At 39.1% G+C, this 23,664-nt stretch overlaps 1 protein-coding gene and 1 pseudogene across 7 annotated transcripts in view; both read left to right on the forward strand.

Moving 5' to 3' along the window:
* VEPH1 (ventricular zone expressed PH domain containing 1) overlaps window positions 1-23,664 on the forward strand; it is a 282,767-nt gene that overhangs the window by 13,825 nt on the left and 245,278 nt on the right. For all 6 annotated transcript variants that reach the window (XR_014294337.1, XM_082624456.1, XM_082624457.1 and 3 more), the window contains exon 3: window positions 21,140-21,355. Coding sequence is in view for 5 of the 6 variants with exons in the window: in XM_082624456.1 (XP_082480582.1) it covers window positions 21,140-21,355 (216 nt within the window). In the remaining variant the exon portion in view is untranslated. The remainder of the gene's footprint in view (window positions 1-21,139; window positions 21,356-23,664) is intronic.
* LOC309806535 (THAP domain-containing protein 7-like) lies at window positions 14,334-17,602 on the forward strand (annotated as a pseudogene). The gene is made up of 2 exons: window positions 14,334-14,338; window positions 16,675-17,602. The product of its transcript is annotated as a THAP domain-containing protein 7-like (transcript).

The following is a 23,664-nucleotide window of genomic DNA, read 5'->3' on the forward strand; positions in this document are numbered from 1 at the left end:
GGGTTTTGTGTACTTTCAATTTTCTGATAAACCACCAAATTGCCCTCCAATGTGGTTTTACCAATTTACACTCCCATCAGACATGTACAGTATGAGAGTCCCAGTGGCTTTATTTCCTGATCAATGCTTGCTTTTATCAGATTTTTAAAGTGTCAGTTTAAGTGAAGCAGTGTCTGATTGTTATTTAAACTCTCACTCCTCTCATTATTAGGGAGTCTGGCCATTTCTTCATATGTTTATTTGGTATTTGCCATTGAGTTTTCTTTTCAGTAAAGCACCTCTTTATGGTTTGGGTTTTTTTTTTTTTTTCTTTCCATTTTTCTCTTGAGGTTTAAAAAGAATCTGTTCTTGTTAAAGGAGTTTGTTTGTATATTTTTCTACAAATCCTTTGTCACTTTGTGCATGTTGCATGTCTCTTACTCCAAATATAGCTTGCCTTTTTTTTTTTTTTTTTTTTGCGGTACACAGGCCTCTCACTGTTGTGGCCTCTCCCGTTGCGGAGCACAGGCTCCGGATGTGCAGGCTCAGCGGCCATGGCTAACGGGCCCAGCCGCTCCGCGGCACGTGGGATCTTCCCGGACTGGGGCACGAACCCGCGTCCCCTGCCTCGGCAGGCGGACTCTCAACCACTGCACCACCAGGGAAGCCCAGCTTGCCTTTTACTGTAACATCTTGATATCCGATAGGATGAGTATCCCCAAACTCTTTCTTTAAAATTGTTTTGATTCATTTCTGTTCTTTAATAATTTTGTATTAAGCTTCTCAAGTTTCATGAATAATTCTGTCAGTATCTTGATTGAAATTTCATTATACCTATAGATTAATTTGAAGAAAATTAACATCTTTATGGTACCATTTTTTTATCTGTAGATAATGTTCATCTGTCCATTTATTTAGATCTTCTTCAATATCTTTCAATAAGGTTTTATGATTTTTTTCTTAAGGCCCTTGAGTCTTGTACATTCTTTAAAAGTTGTAAATATTTTATGTTTTTAGCTGAAGTTATAAATGGTACCCTTTTAAAAAATTATATTTTCCAACTATCTTTGAGGTGATAATAGTATAAATGACACTTGTATAGTAATATTATGTCCAGTAAACTCCCTCAACTCTCTTATTACTTATAAATTTTTTCCATTTATTCAACAAATATTTATTAGGTACCTACTATGTTCCAGACACTTCTATGCTGAGGACATAGGAGTAAGTAAAATAGACCAAAAAAAAAAAATACTCTGCCTTCATCCATTTAATTGGGTGAGGCAGAAAATAAAATAAATAAGGAAAATATGTAGTATATTAGAAGAGGATAAGTGCTATGTAGAAAAATAAAACAAAGAATGGGGACATAAAATAGGAGGTTTGAAATTTTAAGCAGAGCAGACAAGGCAGGCCATACTAAGAAGATGACATTTAAGCAAAACTTGAAGGAGATGAGGGAGCATTACCTGTGGATACCTACAGGAAATCATTTCAGGTAGAGGAACCATCAAGTACAAAGGTCCTTAAGTTGAGGGCAGCCTAGAGTTTTTGAGGAACAGCAAGGAGGTCAGTGTGCTTGCAGCAGAGGGAGCAAAGTGGAAAGATCATAGGAGATTGGGTCAGAAGGAAAGGGCAGGCTGGATCATATTGGTCCTTGGGCAGAGAGTTGGAGAGTTCTGACCAGAGAAGTAACATGATCTGACTTTCCTTTTCCTGTTTTGAAAAGAGTCTGCAAAAAGGCAAAAGTGGAAACAGGGCAGCCAATTAACCTGCTTCTGCAATAATCCAGATATGAGAAACAACAGAGACTCTTGGAGCAATAGAGGTGATAAGAAGTGTTCAGATTCTGGATACATTTTGAAAGCGGTACAAACAAGATTCATTGATATGGGTACGGCATGTAAAAAGAGAGAGAGAAAGGACTCGAAGATTTTTGGCCTGAAAAACTAAAATGATAAAATTATTGTTAAGTAAAATGGAGAAGACTGGGAGGAACAGATTTGGGGGAGAGGTAGAAAGGAATCAAGAGTTCTTCGGACATGTAAAGTCTGAGTTGTCAGACATCTGAGCAGAGATAATAGTGTAGATAGTTGGATATATGAGTCTGGAGTTGAGCAGAGAAGTCTGGGCTGGACATTTTAATTTTGGAACTCATCAGCCTTGAGACTGGATGGGATCACCAAGGGAGTGAGTGTAGACAGAGAAGAAGAAAGTCCAAGGGCTGAGTCCAGTGCACAAAGATCAAAAAGATGATGAAGGAGGATAAGTAAAGTAGACTGAGAGAAGGGTCCAGTGAAAGAGGAAGAAAGTCAGAAGAGCATGATGTCCTGAGAGCCAAGTGGACACTATCAAGGACAGAGGATGTCAAATGCTGCTGATAGGTCAAGTGATGTGAGAACTGACCATTATTGCAGCACATGAAGGTCATTGTGACTTGACAAAAACAGTATCATTGGGTAGAGAGGAGTGAAAACTGGATTGGAGTTTAAGACAGAATGGGAGGAGATTTGGAGAAAATGAGCCGTGACAACTCTGGGCATTTTCCTATCAAGAGGAACAGGGAAATGGAGTGGTAATTAGAAAGAATTAGGGAGTACAAGAAAGGATTTTTTTTAAGAAAAGAGAAGCACATTCTTTGGAATTTTTTATATATACAATCATTATCTTAAAATAATGATGGTTTTGTTTCTTCCTTCTCAATTCTTACGTCTTTTATTTGATTTCTCTGTCTCCTTGTCCTGACTAGCTCTTGAGAACAATGTTGAATAGAATAGGAATAGCAGATATACTTTTTTCCTTCTTTAAAGGAAGCTTTCTGACTTTGCAACGTAAGTATAATGTTTGCTCCAGGCTTTTGGTTAATACCTTTTGTCAGATTAAGGAGATTCCCTTTCATTTGTATTTTTCTAAGAATTGTTAAAGTTTATCAACTGCTTTTTCTGCCCTTTCTAGATAATCCAATTTTCCCTTTTAATCTGTTAATGTGGTGAACTGCAGTAATAGATTTTTAAAATATAAAGCCATTGTTGCACTCCTGGGATAAAATAAAATTTTACATTTATTTAAATATATTTCCTGATTTGGTTTCATATTTTTAAAGGAGCTTTGGAACTGTAAGCTTGGCCTATAATTATCCTTTCTTCTACTAATTTTACCTGGCTTTGGTATCAAAGTATAAATACTAGTCTCATAAAATGAGTTGGGAAATATCTCCACATTTCTATTATATACAACAGTTTTATAAGGTGGTGATGATCTAGTCCTTGATCTCACAGAACACCCTTGGGGCACCATGAGTTTGTTTGTTTGGTTGGTTTTCTGGGGTAGATTTTTGAGGTACTGATTCAATTTCTTTGAAGAAAATGGAAGGATTTTTGCTTCAGTCACTTTTGGTAAAATATAATTTCTAGGAAATTATACATCTTATCTGAGTTTTCAAATTGATTGGCATAAAAATGTTTGCATTATTTTGTGTGTGTGTGTTCTGCTGCATCTGTATTTAAATGCTCTTTTTCACTGATATTTTCTTTCATCAATATTTTTAGAATTTTGTCTTTTTTTAAAGCTTTTAGCATCTATATAGGATCTTTCTTTCTTACTAATTTCTTTTTTAATGTTTATAATTTTCCTCTTTGTTCTTTCTCTGGTTGTATTCTGTTTTTTTTTTTTTAACTCATCTCCTGAGTTGTATGATTAGCTTATTGCTTTTTTTACTTTCTTATTTTTTAATATAAGCACTTAAGATGATAGATTTCTTGCTAAGTACCACTTAGCTTCATCCTACAAGTTTTTGAGACATAGTATTTTCATTATAAATTCTAAATACTTTATTGATTGTGATTCACTCTTTGACTCATAAGTAAGTTAGAAGGTTGTGCTTTAATGTCCCAAAGAATATTTGTAATCTTGTTGAGTTAAAATTTAACTGCATTGTAGTCAAAGAATGTTAACTGCATGATACCAATTGTTTGGAAATGGTTGACTTGCTTTGTAGCGTAGTTTATGGCTAATCTGTGCAAACAGTAATAGCTAATGCTTATGTAGCAGTTGCTTTGTTCCAGGAACTGTTCTAAGAGCTTATCACAAGTTAATATGCTTACTCCTTTCTAAACTTTTGAGATAAATATACTACTATTATCCCCATTTTATAGATGAGGAAACTGAGACACAGAGAGTTTAGTAATTTAACTTGTCCAAGATTATATAGCTAGTAAATTGTAGAGCCAAGAATCAAGTTCAGAGAGTTTGGCTTCAGAAACTGTTCTTAGCACCAGACTATACTGCCTGCCTCTTTACATGTTTCATATGTGCCCAAGAAGAATGCATATTTTCTAATCATTGAGCATAAGATATTAAGCTTGTCAATTAAAGAATTCTTATTAATTATATTGTTCAAATTTTCTATAGGCTTAATGAAATTGTTTTTGCTTGGACTGCCAATTGCTAAGAGAGGCATTTAAAAATTTAAAATTTCTATTTCTAGTCTCTTAGTAGTTACCTTTAAAATTTTAGCAAACATACTCACTATATTTCATCAATTCTAAGATACTTTTCACATATCTGTATCTCTGAAACAAGTATACATTTTATAATTGATTGCAATCTGACAGTTGCTATGGGCCAGGCAATAGGCATAATATAGTTGTCATTGCCCACGTATGCATGAACTTATAATAGCTTTGTATATTGTTACCATTCCAACTAAATTATGTGCATTATTATTACCAATATTGAGTTAAATATACATTTAAAATGTTTCAAAACTTCTTAATATAATGTGGCACTGAAACAAAAACTTATTAGCAATGCAGAAAGGCATGGAAAGAGAGGACCAGGGTATAAATTTTGTGTTAGTGAATGAAATATTCATCACTGGGGGAAAGATAGAAATTCCATCTTTTCTTGCAAAACAGTAACTGAGAACTTTATGGAACCGAAAACAAAACAAAATAAAAACACCTTTTTATTACTGAGGTATTTGTAAAAGATTGCCTATTAAAATATAGTAAGAAAAAAGAATAAAATAAAATATAGTAAGTAGTGCAACTGAAAGCAGAAGAAACAGGCAATTCCTTTAGAATAGATGAAAGAAATTTCAAAGAAACGAATTCATGTCGTGCATAAGGTTTTCTTTAAGGCATGATGTAACTCACAATTAAATGGCACATTTTTCTCTTTCTTCATAATGGTAGGTCTTATAATTGACACCTTCTTACATCTGATAAATTATAATGAATTTGTCTAAAGTTACGCAATGGCTCTATTCTCCTCCTATTACCACAAGGAAGTTGGAACACTTTAATACTCATCTTACATATTCTTAAGCAGCACTTTTATTCTACCTTGTTTAATGCCCTTAAAACTATTCTTTAAAATTACTGATTTGTTTTTTTAAATTCAGCCAATCCTTACTTTGAGCACCTAAGGTACTGTTTCTTTTCTCACCATTCTTTTTTTTTTTTTATTCTCTTCCTCCTTTTTTTTTTTCTTTTGAATCCAAATTCCTACTTTCTGAAGTATACCTTTTTTTTTTTTTTTTAATAAATTTGAAGATTTATTTATTTATTTATTTGGCTGTGCTGGGTCTTCATTTCTGTGCAAGGGCTTTCTCTAGTTGCGGCGAGCGGGAGCCACTCTTCATTGCGCCGCGCGGGCCTCTCACTGTCGCGGCCTCTCGTTGCGGAGCACAGGCTCCAGACGTGCAGGCTCAGTAGCTGTGGCTCACGGGCCCAGTTGCTCCAAGGCATGTGGGATCTTCCCAGACCAGGGCCTGAACCCGTGTCCCCCGCATTGGCAGGCAGACTCCCAACCACTGCGCCACCAGGGAAGCCCTGAAGTATACCTTTTAAAGCCCCTTCAGTGAAGGCCTGTTAGTAATAAACCCTCTCAATGTTTGTTCTTCTGTTTTTCAGACTTTTTGTCTTTATTTTGCCCTTAATTTTGAATGATAATTACCTGGATATAGATTTCTAGATTTGTAGTCTTTTTATTCCTCAGTAATCTATACTATTGCTGTTGTGAAATCTGCTGTCAGTTTGTCATTCCTTTATGCATAATCTACTTTCTTCTGTTTTAATATTTTCTGTGTCTTTGATGTTATAGGTTTTCACTATTATGTGTCTAGATGTGGTTTTATTTGTGTATTTCTACTTAATCCTCATTGTGTTTTGTGATTTTGAGTTTTATGCCTTTTATCAAACTTGGAAAGTTCTTAAATATTATATCAAATATTGCCTTTTCCATCTAATCTCTCCTTCTGGAAATCCTATTTATTTACTTATTTATGCATTCCACAAATATGTTTTGAGTACCTACTATCTTCCAGCAATGTTTTTAGATATTGGGAATATAATGGTAAACAAAGCAGACAAAAAGAATTGCCTCATATCCTTTATATTCTATCCTATTTTATCCATGTCTCTCTTTCTTTTTAATTGTGGTATAATTGACATATAACATTATGTTAGCTTCAGGTATACAACATAATGATTTGATATTTGTATGTATTGCAAAATGGTCACCCCAATAGGTCTAGTTAACATCCATCACCATCAAAGTTACAAATTTTCCCCCTTGTGATGATAGTTAATAACACTGTATTGCATATTTGAAAGCTGCTGAGAGAGTAGATCTTAAAGGTTCTCATCACAGGAAAAAAATGTTTTGGAACTCTATGTCTCTTAATCTTTTATATTTTCCATCTCTATGTGATACTTTGTTCTTTCATTTCCTCAGCTCTATATTCCAATCCACTGAGTCTTTGGGGGTTGGAATTTGGTCGCCACCCAAGTTTCATTTGGTTTCCATTCTAAGTTTCATTCGGTTCTTTTTGACATCTTTTAGGTCCTTTTTAAAGTGACTTGGTCTTTGTTCATAAAAATAATTTTCTTTGGGGCTTCCCTGGTGGCGCAGTGGTTGAGAGTCCGCCTGCCGATGCAGGGGACGCGGGTTCGTGCCCCGGTCTGGGAAGATCCCACATGCCGCGGAGCGGCTGGACCCGTGAGCCATGGCCGCTGAGCCTGTGCGTCCGGAGCCTGTGCTCTGCAACGGGAGGGGCCACAACAGTGAGAGGCCTGCGTACCGCAAAAAAAATAATAATAATTTTCCTTTATACATTGAATCATTTTGAACATATAATTGCATAATTTGAGATCAATAATTCTATTACTTGAAATTTTTGAGTATCTAATCTGCTTATTAGAAACTCAGTCTCTTATTTCCTTGAGTGTTTTATAAATTTGAATTCTTTAGTTGTGTTTAAATAAGGATTTTACTTGTGTGAATACTGAATTGCTCGAGGGTTGAGTGTTCTGTCCCTCAAAGTAGTTTTATACTTGCTTCTGCTGGGAACCCCAGTGATATTATCATCTCTGGGACAGCTTTTGATTTTGTTGTTGTTGTCAGTGTTAGTGTCTTGACTTTGGAGATTCTTGGAATGGTAAAATAAATGAGGTATGCATATAGGTGTGGTTTTTAAAGTGGAAAGAGTGATACAAATATAAAGGATTATCAGTATGGACGCCAATGTAGAATGTGACCATAACCGAGGAGTAACTATGTGGTCTTTTTTGTGCTGAATGTTAATTAGTGGTTATGGAATAAATGTATAAAAATTGTAACCATAGAAGGCAATATCTGTAATTCTCTGTAAGTTATAAACCCAAGGCTGGCTTTTAGGGTTCTGGTATCCTTAAGAGAAATAATAAACATAGTAATAGCTAACCTTTATCTGTACTTACTATGTGCCACAGACTGTTGTAAATCCTTTCCCTGTATGTTAGCTCATTTAATCCTCACAACTATGACTGTAGGAGGTAAATATTAACAACATTCCAATTTTAAAGATTAGGCAACTGAGTTATAGAGAGATAAGTTATTGCCCAAGATTGCAGAGCTGATAAGACCAGAACATAGCTTTGAGCTTGGGCAGTCTGACCCAAGAGCCCATGCTCATAACCACTATGTTATACTGTCTCTAAAGGGGAAGAGAAATGGTCCATCCTTTGCCATAAGATGTCTCCCTTCTTCTCTCTCAAGCCTCTACTTTCATGCCAAATCCACTCTTCCCACCACTAACCATTTTATTTCAGAGGTTCCACATTCCCTTTTGCCAGCAGGCCATTCCCTGAAGACTGCTTACAGCATAGAGAAGGGTGACTGAAAGGCTAATGGATGTTGATGTGGAGGTGTAGTGTCTACGGCTGAGTGGGAGTGATCCATCCTGATAACTAGACCTGGAGCAGCACAATGCGTGGCTTTTTCATTGTCCTACTCCTTCATTTTGACATGCCCACTACTTTAGGATAAATTACTTTAAAATTGACAATGACCAGGTCACTGTGAGAATGAATCTCTAAATTCAGCTTGATGTGTTTGCTATTAAATAGATCTGGTCCTTGGAAGATATTCATTTTAATATGCATGGGTACTAACCCAATGTTGTGCTCAAGCATAAACACATACACATGAACACATATATATTTCATAAGAACAGGGTGTTTCCTGGAATGTGAATCAGTAAAACCCTAACTTCAAAGCTGATTCTTCACCAAAAAGCTTTAAACTATTCAATTACATCATTAAAACAATTTAAAAGGTTGGGGTTTTTTGTTTTTTGTTTTTGTTTGTTTTGCTTTGTCTTTTTGAATATCTGCTGAAGGAAGCAGTTAACTACTAATTCAGGTTTTTCCCTTTACTGGAGGAAATCTCCTTTTTAGAGAATAAATTTTTCTTCATGTCACACATAGGAATTTGAATATATAAAATTTCCAGTTGAGAAACCTCTTTATGTTTAGTGAAGTGGTATGGAATAAGAAATTATTAGCTTCAAGAGGTTCACAGTAATAAGAAGGTTCCTAACTGGTGCACCTATACCTAATATATTAACACATCAGCAGAACTTATGACCAGTGTGAAGTGATTTATCCTTATGGACAGCTGCTCAACCTTGCTAGTTAGAAATCTTTGAATATATGCCTTTGGTTCAACAATCTCACTGACATTATCCTGTACACTCCAGCCTCATTCCAAGGCACCTTTTTCAAAATTTCCTAATAATTCAGTACTCTCTTAGCATGGAAGTTATTGAACCTTTGTGTTCATGAACCAAGACACATATATATGCCATGTGCTTTCATTGATTTGCAACTTCAACTTTTACTGAGGCTTGTTTCAACCAAATGAAAATCTCTTTGCTATTTGTTGTTAAATGATTGTTTAGGCATGGTTTAGTACATTTCTCAATGTCATCTATATAAGCTCTGTGGTAACTGGGTTCCAGGGGCCCAATTTAAAATGACTGCTCCAAGGGAGAAACAAAATCTTGGGTGAGGCCATTTCCTTTGACCAAGGACAGTTTTGGCAGGCAAACTTGGCCATGAACCAGCTGAGAAAATGAGTGTCTTTTTCCTAGCAGGGGATTTGGGCAGTGTAGCATAGTCTCCACTACAGTCTACCCCTGGCACCATGTGAGTCCATTTGCTTTATGTAATCATTTCTTCCCATACGGAAACAGCTTCTAGGAGATGCTGATTGATCTCTACCACTCCAGTTGGTATCAGTGCTGCAACTGGTACTCATCGTCTCAGTGGTAGGCTGAATAATGGTTCCCCAAAGATGTCCACATCTTAAACTCCGGAACCTATGGATTTTATCTTACATGGCAAAAGGGATTTTTCAGATGTAATACAGTTCAGGATCTTGACATGGGGAGATTGTTCTCTTTTATCTGGGTGGGCTTGGTATAATCACAAGGATCCTTGCAGTAGGGAGGCAAGAAAGTCAGAGGCAGAAGAAGGAGATGGAATGATGGAAGCGAGGTTGGAGTGATGTACTTTGAAGATGGAGGCTCATGGAGGCCATGAGTCAAGGAATGCACACAACTTGTAGAAGCTAGAAAAGAAAAGGAATTGGATTCTCCCCTCAGAGCCTCCAGATGAACTATCCATGCTTTAGCCCAATGAGACTCATTTTCAACGTTTTACCTCCAGAACTGTAAGAAAATTAATTTGTCAACACAAATTCTTGAGCCTCTAAATATGTGATAATTCATTACAGCAGCAACAAGAAAGCTGATATAGTCTTCCTCCTCCACCACCTATTCTAGATTCTCCTCACCTTCAGCTAGCACCTCTGCTGATTTAAGTTGCTTCTTAGTTGGGTGACTCAGATGCTTTTTCCTGAGGGATCTGAGACCCTGGTCTCCATGCCCTTTTTAGGCTGCGACTACTCCATTGTCCATTTACATCAAAATTGGGCAAGGGAGTGCCTACAGATGCCCCACTGTGTAACAGCAGCCCAACCTCCTCCTAATGCTGTGGCCAATTACCCTTGCCAGGATAGCAGCTCTTTTCATTTTCTGCTGGTCTCTTGACTCAGGAACCTGGAGTGGCTGGGTTCCCAGGCTTGTGTATTCTACCCATAGTGAGTTCAACACCATGCGATGGTCATTATTTTAGCATGTATGCATGTATATATATTGCTTGTTGGAGAATGGTGGCCCATTCATATAGAGTATTTGCCTGAGTTGCTCCTTCAAAAGCCTATTCTATTGATCTGTTAGTCCAGCAGTTTCAGGTGGTATGTGATAAGAACAAGTGATAGAATCCCATGATCATGTGCCGACTGCTGAACCTCCTTGCTGTAAAGTGGTTCTTTGGTCAGATACAATGTTTCGTGGGATCCTGTGTCAGCAGATCGCATACTCTCTGACCCCTTAAATAGTAGTTGAGGCTTAAGACCTGGGGGAAGGAAAGGCAAACTCAAACTCTGATTACATCTATTCAATAGGTATTGATGTCTTTTCTGGAGTGGAAAGACCTAAAGCAAAAAAATTGCCATCAAATGATTGATTGGTTTCCTTGAGGGATAGTGCCAGTTTGGGGGCTCAGCATTGGCCTCTGTGGCCAGCAGGTTGCTCACTTAGGCAATGACAATAATAACAAGATCAACCTTGGTGAATAGGAGCTTATGCTGTTGGGTGATACCTAGCTTATATCCCAAGGCTACTCCATTCATGCACCCATTGGATCACACTATAGTGGCTATGATAAAGCTGATGTCATCTAAGCCATTCTATCCACTTGTTTTTTTAGTGCCTCTTCTGTGGTTAATGCTCTCATGGGCATTAAAATGGGATAAAAAAGATATCTACACTTTGTGCCAAATTCCATGTATCGAACCACATGTTTCTTACTCAGAGTTCCTTATCTCTGATCTCTCAATCTTCCTTCTTCCAGGCGCTTGGCCATTCAGCCAAGCCATCTGCCACCACTCATGATTCTTAGCTCTTACCTGTATGTTCCTTTTTCCATACAAAGTTAATGACCAAGTGCACAGCCTGAAGCTCTGTCCATTGAGAGAATTTTCTCTTATTGTTGTCATTCAAGGTCTACTTCTAACTAGGTCTACACTGTAACAGCAGTCAAATTTTGACTTCCATCCACATACTGAGCTAACCCATCAGTAGTCCAAGTTCAGATATTTTCCTACTCTGTCAGCAGATCATAAGGGAACCTGCCATAAGACTATGTCCTGGAGGTGTCATTTCTATAGTAGTAGATGACATAGGAGTCTAGGCTACCTGTTCACACAGCTTATTTGTGCCTTCTGGCTTTGTTTGTGTCTAACCCAAGATGTGCCATTTCCTAGCAAAATAACTGAACTCCAAAAGTTAAGAAAAAACAAAATCATAGTACAAAATAATATGACATATTAAGATCAAATATATCTATCATATCATTTCATCTAAATGGTCAAACTTGTCTGTTATAAGTAAAAGACTTTTAGATGGGATCACAAGGCAAAAGCTAGCAAACAAGAGACATATATTAAATAAAATGATTTAGAAAATGTAAAAATAAAAAGATGAAAAACAATAATTTACTTGATTAAAGTACATATTAAAATTAATTCAAATTAAAGCAAATCCTTTTGATATTTACAGCAAAACTATATGCCACATATTCAAACCTAATATGAGTTTATTATTATTTTTTTGTACCATGCCAAATTACCAAATAAACCACATGAAATGACACTTTGAGACAGAAAGTCAACACTGAGTCAAAATTAATCCTCTTTGCTGAAAATTCTGAGAAGCAGTTTGTCCACATATCTGCTAAAGCAGGGCCCTCTGTTCTCAAATGAAGATCTGTGAACTCTGCATGTAATTCCACCATGTTTAAAAAAGAGTGGATATATGTATATGTATAACTGATTCACTTTGCTGTACAGCAGAAACTAACACAACATTGTAAATCAACTATATTCCAATAAAAATTAATTTTAGGGCCTCCCTGGTGGCGCAGTGGTTGGGGGTCCGCCTGCCGATGCAGGGGACATGGGTTCGTGCCCCGGTGGGGGAGGATCCCGCATGCCGCGGAGCGGCTGGGCCCGTGAGCCATGGCCGCTGAGCCTGCGCGTCTGGAGCCTGTGCTCCGCAGCGGGGGAGGCCACAACAGTGAGAGGCCCACATACTGCAAAAAAAAAAAAAAAAAAAATTAATTTTAAAAAAGTGCTGACAGAATGATTTGGAATCATATGATGATCAAGTACTACCTTCTTATTTTTGTATACCCTATATACTAGGCATATCTTCAGCTATTAAGAAGCATTGAATAATGACTACTAAATTTTATACAAAGTTATATTAACAGCCATTCATTTGATGTAAATCAATGTAAAAGTATGTAAAAGAAATGTTAAAAATAAGGATAAAATAAGCAAATGATGCTAGGAAAATGCAAACCAAAAGAAAGAACTCATGATCTTTATATCAGACAAGGAAAAATGTATGCCAAAAACATTAAATGAGACAAAGAAAGGAAATTTTTACAAAGGATTTGGTTCACAAGTTATAAAGATTAAGAATATCTATGCATCAAATTATATAGCAACAATATTCATAAAATGAAAACTTCAGGAGATACCAGGAAAAAAAGATAAGATACATTAGTTGTAGGAAATTTTAATTCACTTCTCTTGGGCCATAATACATGAAAGTAAAAAAAATTTAAGTAAGGCTATAAGAAAGATCTTCCAAAATCTTTTTATGAAATTGTCATGAAGTTGGTATGAAACCTGACAAAGATAAAGACAAATCCCTCAAATATTGATGCAAAATTATTAAATAAAATATTAATAAACCAAACCCAGTAGCACATTAAACATTAATTTCCCAGGATGCAATGGGATATATTCCAGGAATGCAAAGATAACTGACATTAGGAAATTTGTGTCTATAACTTATCATATTAATAGATCTAAGGGCAAAAATAATATATCTATAAATTCTAAAAAGGCATTTAATGAAATTCATTATCCATTCTTGATTAAAAGATAAATTCAATAAAATAGGAATAGATTGGTACCTTCTTAACATTATAAAATATATCTTAACATTATAAAAAAAACAGCATAATACTTACTAGAGAAATCCTAGGAGTATTTTCCTTAAAGTTAGGAACTATACAAGACTTTCTAATATAATGTAAGTATTTTACATTTTTCTAGAGATTCTAGCCAAAACAATTAATAACAAGATAAAATTAGCAAAAAGTTTAAAAAGGAGGAGGTAAAATTGCCATCTTTTGCAAATAACATGAGAACATATCTGGAAATCCAAGAGGATCAACTGAAAACACTCTAACATTAAAAGAATTCAGTGAATTGGTAGGGTATTAAATTAGTGTGCAGAAATTGGTAGATTTTATATAACAATAACCAGTTAGTGGAAATAGTCACCAAGAAGAACCAATTTAGAATGTCAACAGAAAGATAAAGTATCTAGATATATAAATAATCTGCATGAATAAATGTTCATGCTCCAGATTAAGAAATCTTTAAAATCTTTCTGAGGGACACAAAAGTGGACCTGGAAAGTAGAGAGGCATGCTATATTCTTACATAGGAAACTCAGCATCATAAATATGTCAGTTATCCCTAAATTAGTAGAAATATTTTAATAAAAACACCATCAGAAATTTTCTCTCTAAACTAGACAAGCTGATTCTATAGCTCCTCTGTGTAGCAGTAGTAGTTCTCACAGTAGTCTTAATAACAACCAAGAAAAAATATAAAACAGAAGAGTAATGGAGAGACACCAATCTACTTCTACTTATAGGAATTTGTTCTATGCACATGCTCCTGTAAGTGTGAAGTAACTTGCATATGAGGTTAGACAATGAAACATTTTTTCATAATTCCAAAGATTGGAAACTGCCTAAACGTTCATCAATAGGGAGCAAATTAAATACACTATGGTACCTCCTTACATTGGAATACTATCCTACCATAAACGTGAATGGCGAAACTCTTCATATGTTAGTTTGAAAAGATCTCCAAGATTCGGTATGAAGTGAGAGAGCAAGATGCAGATGTGTATGTCCATTTTGCTACCATCTGTGTGTAAAATAAGGATTGGGGGAGTATATATGTATATGTATGTATGTATGTGTATCATATATTTCTCTACGTACATATGTACATTTGCTTGAATATGTATATAAAATCTTTGTAAGGATACACAAGAAAGTAATAACTTGGTTCTTTGTGGGAGGGTAATGAGTAGGGGAAAAGGGAGACTTTTTTCTTATTTCCTATTTTTTAAATTAAATTTTAAATTAAGATTCATAAATATATTTTTCACATAATTAAATTTTGAAAATTAGTACCAACAAAATCTTCTTTCCTGTTCAATTAAAACCAATGAAGGGCTTCCCTGGTGGCGCAGTGGTTGAGAGTCTGCCTGCCGATGCAGGGGACACGGGTTTGTGCCCCGGTCCGGGAAGATCCCACATGCCGCGGAGCGGCTGGGCCCGTGAGCCATGGCCGCTGAGCCTGCACGTCCAGGGCCTGTGCTCCGCGACGGGAGAGGCCACAACAGTGAGAGGACCGCGTACCGCAAAAAAAAAAAAAAAACACCAATGAAAATATTATGCTTAGTGAAATAAGTCAGAGAAATACAAATACTATATGATATCACTTATATGTGGAATCTAAAAAAATAATACAAATGAATGTATACAAGACAGAAACAGACTCACAAACATAGAAAACAAACTTGTGGATATCAAAGGGGAGAGGGAAGAAGGGAGGGACAAATCAGGGGTATGGGATTAACAGATATAAATCACTATATATAAAACAGATAAGCAACAAGGACTTACTATATAGCATTATACCCATTATCTTATAATAACCTATAATGGAATATAATCTGCAAAAATACTGAACCACTATGCTGTACACCTGAAACTAACATAATATTGTATATTGTGATATATATATCAACTATACTTCAATTTTTTATAAATTAAATAAATGAATGAATAAAACCAATGAACCTTTACTGAGCATCAACTATGTACCAGGTACAATTATATGTTCCAGAAGCACTGTGGTACACAATTTCCTCCTCTTCTTGGAGTCCAGAGAGCTTAGAGAAAATGTTATGGAGCAATCCTATTAACCATCTTAGCATTTACAGTTGGAATACAGGCTTCCTTCTGTCTATGGTATTGGTTCTGTTTCATCTGATTTTATGTATAGTCCCTTTATTACATAAAGTAACCAATATGATGCTGCTTCATATTTGAAGATGATGCCATTAAAATAACTGCTTTTTACAAGAACAGTTATGGCCAAAGATAGTGATTTTAGCCCAATGGTGTTCTCTGTTATTTTTCTCCCCTAAGGGTGGTTTTGGTTTTTCTATTGCTGCAGAGATTTTTGGAAAAGTCAGCATCACTTATTTGCCCTCTAATATTCCCTTTTTCCTCTATGACTTGGCTCTATAAGTACCTATTTGCTATATAGGTTCTGGCACAAGTAATAAGTCTGCTGCATTAAAATAAAAAATACACTCACCAACAAAGAAGGAAGGTAAAAGAAAATATAATAAACAGTCCACCAAACCAAGTGGTGTTCATTCTAGGAATACGGTGATGGATTAATATCCGGAAATTTCATACTATATGATAACGTAACACTTCACATCCATAAGCCAGGTAAGGAAAAAATGCTTGGTTACCTCTACAGATGCTGAGAGGACATGAAAAAAATTAAAACAAATATTTAAACTTTCAAAATAGAAAGTGGTGCATCTATATGATTTAAAACACAGTATTTTCTTACTTTTGGCCATAAAATTGTATATGTCAAAAATCAGGAACTAAAACCAGAAACTAAACCGCATTCTTTCTTTTATCCTTTTAATGTGAAATAGCTTAGGAAATTCTAGCTGACACAATAAGCCATGAGATATATAAAAGGTACAGATACAATACAGAAATCTTTCTAGTAAACCCAAGAGAATGATCAGAAAAAATATTACAATTAAGAAGACTTGAGAGCTTCCCCGGTGGCGCAGTGGTTGAGAATCTGCCTGCCAATGCAGGGGACACGGGTTTGAGCCCTGGTCCGGGAAGATCCCACATGCCGCGGAGCAACTAAGCCCGTGCGCCACAACTACTGAAGCCCACGCACCTAGAGCCCGCGCTCCGCAACAAGAGAAGCCACCGCGATGACAAGCCTGTGCACCGCAAGGAAGAGTAGCCCCCGCTCGCGGCAACCAGAGAAAGCCTGCCCGCAGCAACAAAGACCCAACGCAGCCAAAAATAAAGTAAATAAAATTAATAAATTTAAAAAAAAAAAAAAAGACGAGTTAAACTGCTCGGTATCATACCTCGCCAGACTTCGGCGCAGCAACGGTGAGACCACATCCCGTCACTGCTCCGTGCCGGGAGGTGCACGCGGGACACGTGCGAGACGCGCAACCGTGGCATCTCCTTCCACAGGCTTCCCAAGAAGGACAACCAGAGGCGAGGCTTGTGGCTGGCCAACTGCCAGCGCCTGGACCCCAGTGGCCAAGGCGTGTGGGACACGGCATCCGAGTACATCTGCTTCAAACACTTTGAGGACAACTGTTTTGAACTGGTGGGAATCAGTGGGTATCACAGGCTGAAGGAGGGAGCAGTTCCCACAATATCTGAGTCCTTCTCCAAGTTGCGCCCAACGACCAGGACCCAGGGGCACAGTTACCCACCTGGACCTCCTGAAGTCAGCCAGCTCCGGTGATGCAGGAAGCGCTGCTCTGAGGGCCAAGGGCCCACAATGCCAACTTCTCGGGCTCCACCTCCTGACGTCACCTGCTTTCCGGCGGAAGAGGTCTCAGCCCGTGCCGCTTTGCCTACCTCCCCCACTGAGAGAGGAGCATCGCCTTTTCAGACCTCTTGGGGGCCCTGGGGGCCCAGGCAGATGAAGCGGGCTGCAGCACTGAGCCGGCACCCAAGCGGGAACCGGCAGCCGTCGCCTCTAGAGCCGAGGCCCGCCTCGCCCTCGGCCGGCATGCTGTGCCTCCCGCCACCCGCCGGAGCCTCCATCCAGAACGAGCCCAGCGACCGGGTGAGCAGCGGCTGCTCTGGAAGCGGCGGGCTGAGGCCGCACCTGACGCCCTGGACAAGGCCCAGCGCCAGCTGCAGGCCTGCAAGCGGCGGGAGCAGAGGCTGACCAAGCTGCAGCAGGGGCGGCGCGGGAGAAGAGGGCCCAGGCGGCTGCCCGCCGGACTCTGCAGGAGCACGCGCAGGACTTTGCCGTGCCGCTAAGCCGCAGCATGGCCTGAGTGAGGGGCTGCCCGTCAGGGCTCCAGCCTCTGCCAAACTCAGAATCCTCCTGGAGACGGACCTGACCTGAGCTGCGTTCACCAGACCTGCCAGATGCCAAAATAAATGGGATTCTAGAAGGAAGCCCTGCTCTCTGGCTCAGCTCCCCACTCACCACCAGGGCGGTCTCATCGGAAAAACACAAGAATGACGATTACTGACCTCCTGAGGCTGCTATGCTTGGCAAGTAGTGAGGGCCCTACAATGACCTTTCTGGTCCCTGGAGGGCTGGGATGAGGCATGTGGGGAGCAGAGGGACAGGCACGTGAGCAGCCGTCCTGGCCTCGACCTGTGTCCTCATTTTCCTTCAGTTCAGCTGGAATGTGGAAGGCCTCCCTGCACCTGTGGTCATCAGGTAAGTGTGTGAGGTGACGTACAGCACACGTGACCTCTGGCTCTTGGGCCTCGGCCACAACGGCCCCAAGAGGACCACTGAATTCTTTCTAGTCCTGGAAACGGCCACACAGTGTTGTGAAATTTGCTTTTGGGGGCCCTCGGAGTGCAACTTCATTGATTCACATTATGCCTGGGGAGTCGAACGGCCATTACAGGAGGCGGACGCAGAGCAGGGTTCACAGGTGGTTCCCGAGCCCGAACTCTGAGGCCAGCTGAGGCGCATCTTGCACCGCCCAGCTGCTAGCTTGCAGGTGGCTACAGGTGAACTCCCCTCGCCTCAGGGCCACCCGGTCACCTGCACACGGCACCCGGGACTCTTCAGCAAGGCCTGAGGAGTGGCAGGTGCTGCATTTACGTGGGGCACAACTCTAAGGCCCAGAAGGTGGACCATCTTTCCCTAAAGTGGCTTCCAGGTAGCTGGGGCAGAAGGGCGCTTGTTCCCAGAAGGGAGGCAGAGTGGTGCCTTCTGCACCGGGCTGGACTCTCAGCACCTTCTGCCGGGACAGGGAAGGACCCGGTGGGGTGGTCTGCCCTCACTTTCCCGGCTCAGGCAGGAGCCTCCAGTGCAGCCCAGGAGCAAGGCAGCCACAGAGGGGCCGGGAGAGCCGGCTCCAGCCCCCCAGGGCTCCGCTCCGGCGGGGAGAGGCCAGAGTCGGCCTGCATTCCTCCCACCGGCCCTCCAACTACCTGGCGGGGGCACCCCAGGTAGGGGGGGGAGCTGCTGGCATGAACAGAGAACCAGGCAAGACTGGCCGATCCTGAGGCCTCTGGTGGCACGGCTAGGCCTCAGCTCCAGGAGACCGCGGACTGGAACCCACCAGTGGGGACTGTGTGGCAAGGTTGGTGTGTAGGTAGCACTGCTGTGACTTTAATGGAGCAAGCCTATGACAATAAATACTTACGAGGGACAAAAAAAAAAAACCCAAAATTGAACAAGTAAACAGAAGAGACAGCCCTGAATTAGAACCTGATATACACATAAAACAATAACTAGGAAATGAGTCAGTAAATAATGATGGGAAAATTAGATGAGCTAATTCGTAGAAAATGTACATCTTTACTTACTTCCATAAATGCCAGATAGACTCAAGAGCTAAGTGAATGGTTAAAAGATTAATTTCTAAAATACTAAACATTAAATGTTGTTGAGTTATTTTTTTTAATGTAGAAAAAATACAGGTAAATTTCTTTTTTTAATATTTATTTATTTGGCTGTGCCGGATCTTAGTTGTGGCATGCAGGATTTTCGTTACCACGTGCAGGATCCTTTAGTTGCAGCATGTGAACTCTTAGTTGGGGCATGTGAGATCTAGTTCCCTGACCAGGGATCAAACCTAGGCCCCCTGCATTGGGAGTGTGGAGTCCTGGCCACTGGACCACCAGGGAAGTCTCCAGGTAAATTTTTATTAAACCTTTGAATAAAGAAAACATGAAGTTAATAAAACGCTATTAAAGGAATCACAAAGAAAGGAAGGGAGGGAAGAAGGAAGGGAGGGAGGGAGGAAGGAAGGAGTGCATGTAGATGGAGATTTGTATGAGCATAGAGTACATCTGTCAAATACGTGAGAAACTGGTGAGTATGGTTTCCCCAGGGAAGGGAACTGAGGTGAAAGGGAGACTGACTTTTCAGTGTAAATCTTTTCTTTGTGTCTTTTGTATTTTTGTACCATGTCCATGTATTATCTTTTCAAAAAACTAAATAATTTAACCAACTTTAATTTCCAATTAAAAAAAGGAAAAACAATAAAGTCCCCAAAGACTGATAGATTTGGCTATCCAAAACCTTAGCGTGTCAATAAGAGCAGCAAAACAACTAAAAATAATGAAACATGGGGACATATTCCCAACCAATTTTCCAAAGCTTGACATAATATCCTTAATAGAAAAAGATATTATTTCACCAAAGAAGGACCAAAAAAAAATGAAGTCATCTAAGGAAAAATAGACATAAGATACAGTGGGCAGTTCCCAAAGGAGGAAATACAAATGACAAATAAACATGTGAAAATATTCAACCTTACTTCTCATCAAGAAATTCCAAGGAAAACAGCAATGAGATACTGTTTTTCACCAATCAAATTAGCAAAAATTAAAAATACTCTGTTCTTGCAAACGTACAATGGGCAGAGCTTGCTTTAACCCAACTGATGGGAGTATAAATCAGTAAGACCTTTCTGGAAAATAGTTTGGCAGTATGTATCATGAGCCTTAAAATGTTCCTGAGTTTTGTCTCAGAAATTTCCACTTCTGGTGAATGTGGACTATACATAATCTACAGCGTGGAGAGGGCTTCACGCATAAGATATTTACTGCAACATTAGTTGTAAGAGTAGAAAAAAGATCAAGCTAGAGCCTGTAATTGGACAGGAAAACCCCACCACTTCCTGGCTCTAGTGGCACATGATGGTGCAAGAGTCTAAGCTCTTCCCTGCTCTGTTTTGTGTTCAGTTTTGCCAATCCACCACGCAGAGTTCACAGGCCAGTTTTCCAAGTTAAAGTGATGGACCTATTTTTCACATTTAGATTTTTTGAAGGGTCATATTACCTCTCCATAAAGATCATTAGGTATTTGAGGAAGAATTAAAATAGGGGAATGGAGGGAAATTTGGTTGGGGAGAGCTACAATGGACTTGGTAGTTATTTGAATTGAAAAGGAAGAGATGAAATGATAAGTTCTGTTATGTGCAGAGAGAGAATGCTCCTGAGGGGAAATTGGAGAGTAATTTGAAACATTTCACAAAAGTTGCTGAAATGTCAGAGCAAAAAGTAAACCCTGACCTCTAATGAACTTAGAAACTGAAATAGCCTGAAATTTGAACCCACATGCAAGTGAATAATTAACCTCCTTTGGACTCTCTCTGCTCCCTGTCTGTGTATCTGTGATAGTACAAACCTGCTCCATTTTAGCACGTTTGCAAATCTGCCTAGTCCACAAAGTACTCATCTCCAAAGAAGAAGGTATTGCATTGGGCTTTACAACCTCATCCTTTAGCCGCAGTATGGCACACCCATTTGCTAAGTGACTGAGTTCATATTTTGTAGGTCCTTCAAAGAATAACTTTCCAGAGTATTATTTAACATGAAGGTTTTCTTTCAAACAGGATTACCAAACCAATAACAATGACCAAGCAGTGGTTGAAATCTGTATCACACGAATCACAACAGCCATCAGAGAAACAGAGTCGATTGAAAAGCACGCAAAGGCCCTTGTGGGGCTCTGGGACTCCTGCCTGGAACACAACCTGAGACCATCCGGGAAAGACGAAGACACTCCCCACGCAAAAATCGCGTCTGATATCATGAGTTGCATTTTACAGGTATGTCAGTGTTCAGCATCATGCTATTTGAGACCGGCTTGGCAGCTTAGGGGAACACGTGGTGTCTCTGAACCGTGAGCCAATGTTTCTGTAGCATTCAGATACTGTAAAAAGACACCACAAACCATCAATAGCTAAGTTGAGCAGGCTGGTAATTAATAAACCGAGAAGGTTGTACTGAGCCCCTACTGTATGCAAGACACACTGAGGGGAATTCAAAGTAACACCACAGCAAGCTCTAATCTATTTGGAGAGATAAGACGTGTACATATAAAAAGCTAACAATAAAGCACTGTGTGTCCAGATCCAAATGAGGAATATTGGAAAATTCAGAAAAGGAGACCTCTTTCATCCAAGGAGACCAAAGAGGGGGTGGAGTCTGAGTTGAGGGGCAGTGAGCTTGGAATATGTGGAGAGAAGTGGCTAAGTCATTTTTAAGTGCATTTCTATATGTACTGTGAATTTTCCATTATAATAATATTTGCCTGTTCTGACCATGTTTAAGTTCTTCCCTTTGGCATAAACATGAATTTGGAATTTTGGCTCAGCCACGAACTAATTATGTAAAATTAAAATGTTGGACAAGTCACATAACTTCTAAGCCACAGTTTCCTCCCTATAAAATGCAGATGAAGTGACATTGTCTGACAAATTTTACCAACGAGTAATGTTGATAGTTGTTTCTTTAAAAAGAATTCTGTGGTCAGATAAGTTGGGAAACACTGAATTCAGTTTTTCCCTTTTGATCTGTCACAATGTTTCATAGCACATTAAAGGCTCTGAAAATTCCTGCAATAAAGAAAGCTGGTTAACTTTGTTTAGAACCGCATTTTGCAGTCTGATTTGACCATGTAACTTCCCCTTCTCACCCCAACACAACGTTTATGAACATCCCTCAGAACTAGTGTTCTGCTGAGCATAGGTCAGGAAATTCCAGCTATGCTAAAGTGTTTAGCACTGTGTGTAGCAGCTAATATTAGCTTCCTTTCTTCTGTTTTTTCTCACAGTTGTCTGTGTTTAACTGAAGCATATTGCATTTTGTCTGCTCAGTTCCGGGACTGGTCAACTGAACAAAAGAGTCTACACACACTATCATACTGTTTTTCCTTTGTCCCCAGGGTTAGAGATGGGAGGGGAGGAGATGGGTATTTCAGCGAAATTAATGGAAGATTAATGCTTTTGGATATAACAACAAAGACCTAACACACCTTTTCTTCATTGATTATTCTTTTATTTTTATCTTGAGTATTTATTAATTTTTAAATTTTATTTATTTTTTATACAATTTTTAAAGGTTACACTCCATTTATAGTTATTACAAAATATTGGCTATATTCCCCGTGTTGTACAATACATCCCTGAGCCTATCTTTCACTCAATAGTTTATACATCCCACTCCCCTACCCCTATGTCGCCCCTCCTCTCCTCCACTGGCAACCACTAGTTTGTTGATTATTCTTGACTATGTTATTGACATACATCAGAAGCCTAGATTATTTCACTCCAAAGTGCCACTCCACAGACATTCAGACAGAAACTCATAAATCAGTCCTATTCTCCGGCTCCCCCTGTGATTTCAAAACCACTGGTCTAGATTCCAGCAGCACTGTCCAACAGAAATACAATGCAAGCTGCAAACATGAGCCACATAACGGAATTTAAAATTTTCTAATAGCCATGTTAAAAAGAGGTGAAAACAGATGAAATTGATTTGATATTATATTTTCCTTAACCCAATATATCCAAAATGTTATTATTTCAACATGTAATCAGTGTAAAAATTAATGAGATGTTTTACTTGTTTTGTATACTAAGTCTCATAAATCCATTGTGTGTGTTAGCATGTCTTACTTTGCACTGGTCACAATTCAGGGGCTCAGTAGGTTCACTCGGCTCCTGTGTTGGTACAGTTCTAGAGAGTCTGGAAGGCTTTCTGGATGGAGATCGAATTTGAAAGGGTTATGAGCAATTATCGGGAATTTCACCAGGTAGGAAAAGTGGAGTGAGAGAACATTCCAAGTAGACAAAACAGATTGTACAAAAGTCCAAATTTGTGAAATGAGACCCAGATCAGAGAACTAAGCAGGCTGCCCTTCCAAAATGCCCCAAAGTCTAACATAAAGGGATGTTTCATTCTGGGTAAGGCATTACGTCTCCTACTTTAAAAGGGGGATGGTGGGGAGCAAACAAAAACTTGGAACTCACTGCTGATCAATGAGAATGAGTTTGTAAGATTGTTGAGAGCAGGGCCCTGAGGACAAGCACTGACATTTTGGGAAAGGACAGAGAAAAGGGCTAAGGGTTAGGTG

The sequence above is a fragment of the Mesoplodon mirus genome (assembly GCF_964341445.2).
Source record: "Mesoplodon mirus genome assembly, chromosome: 6".
Taxonomy (NCBI): Eukaryota; Metazoa; Chordata; class Mammalia; order Artiodactyla; family Ziphiidae; genus Mesoplodon; species Mesoplodon mirus.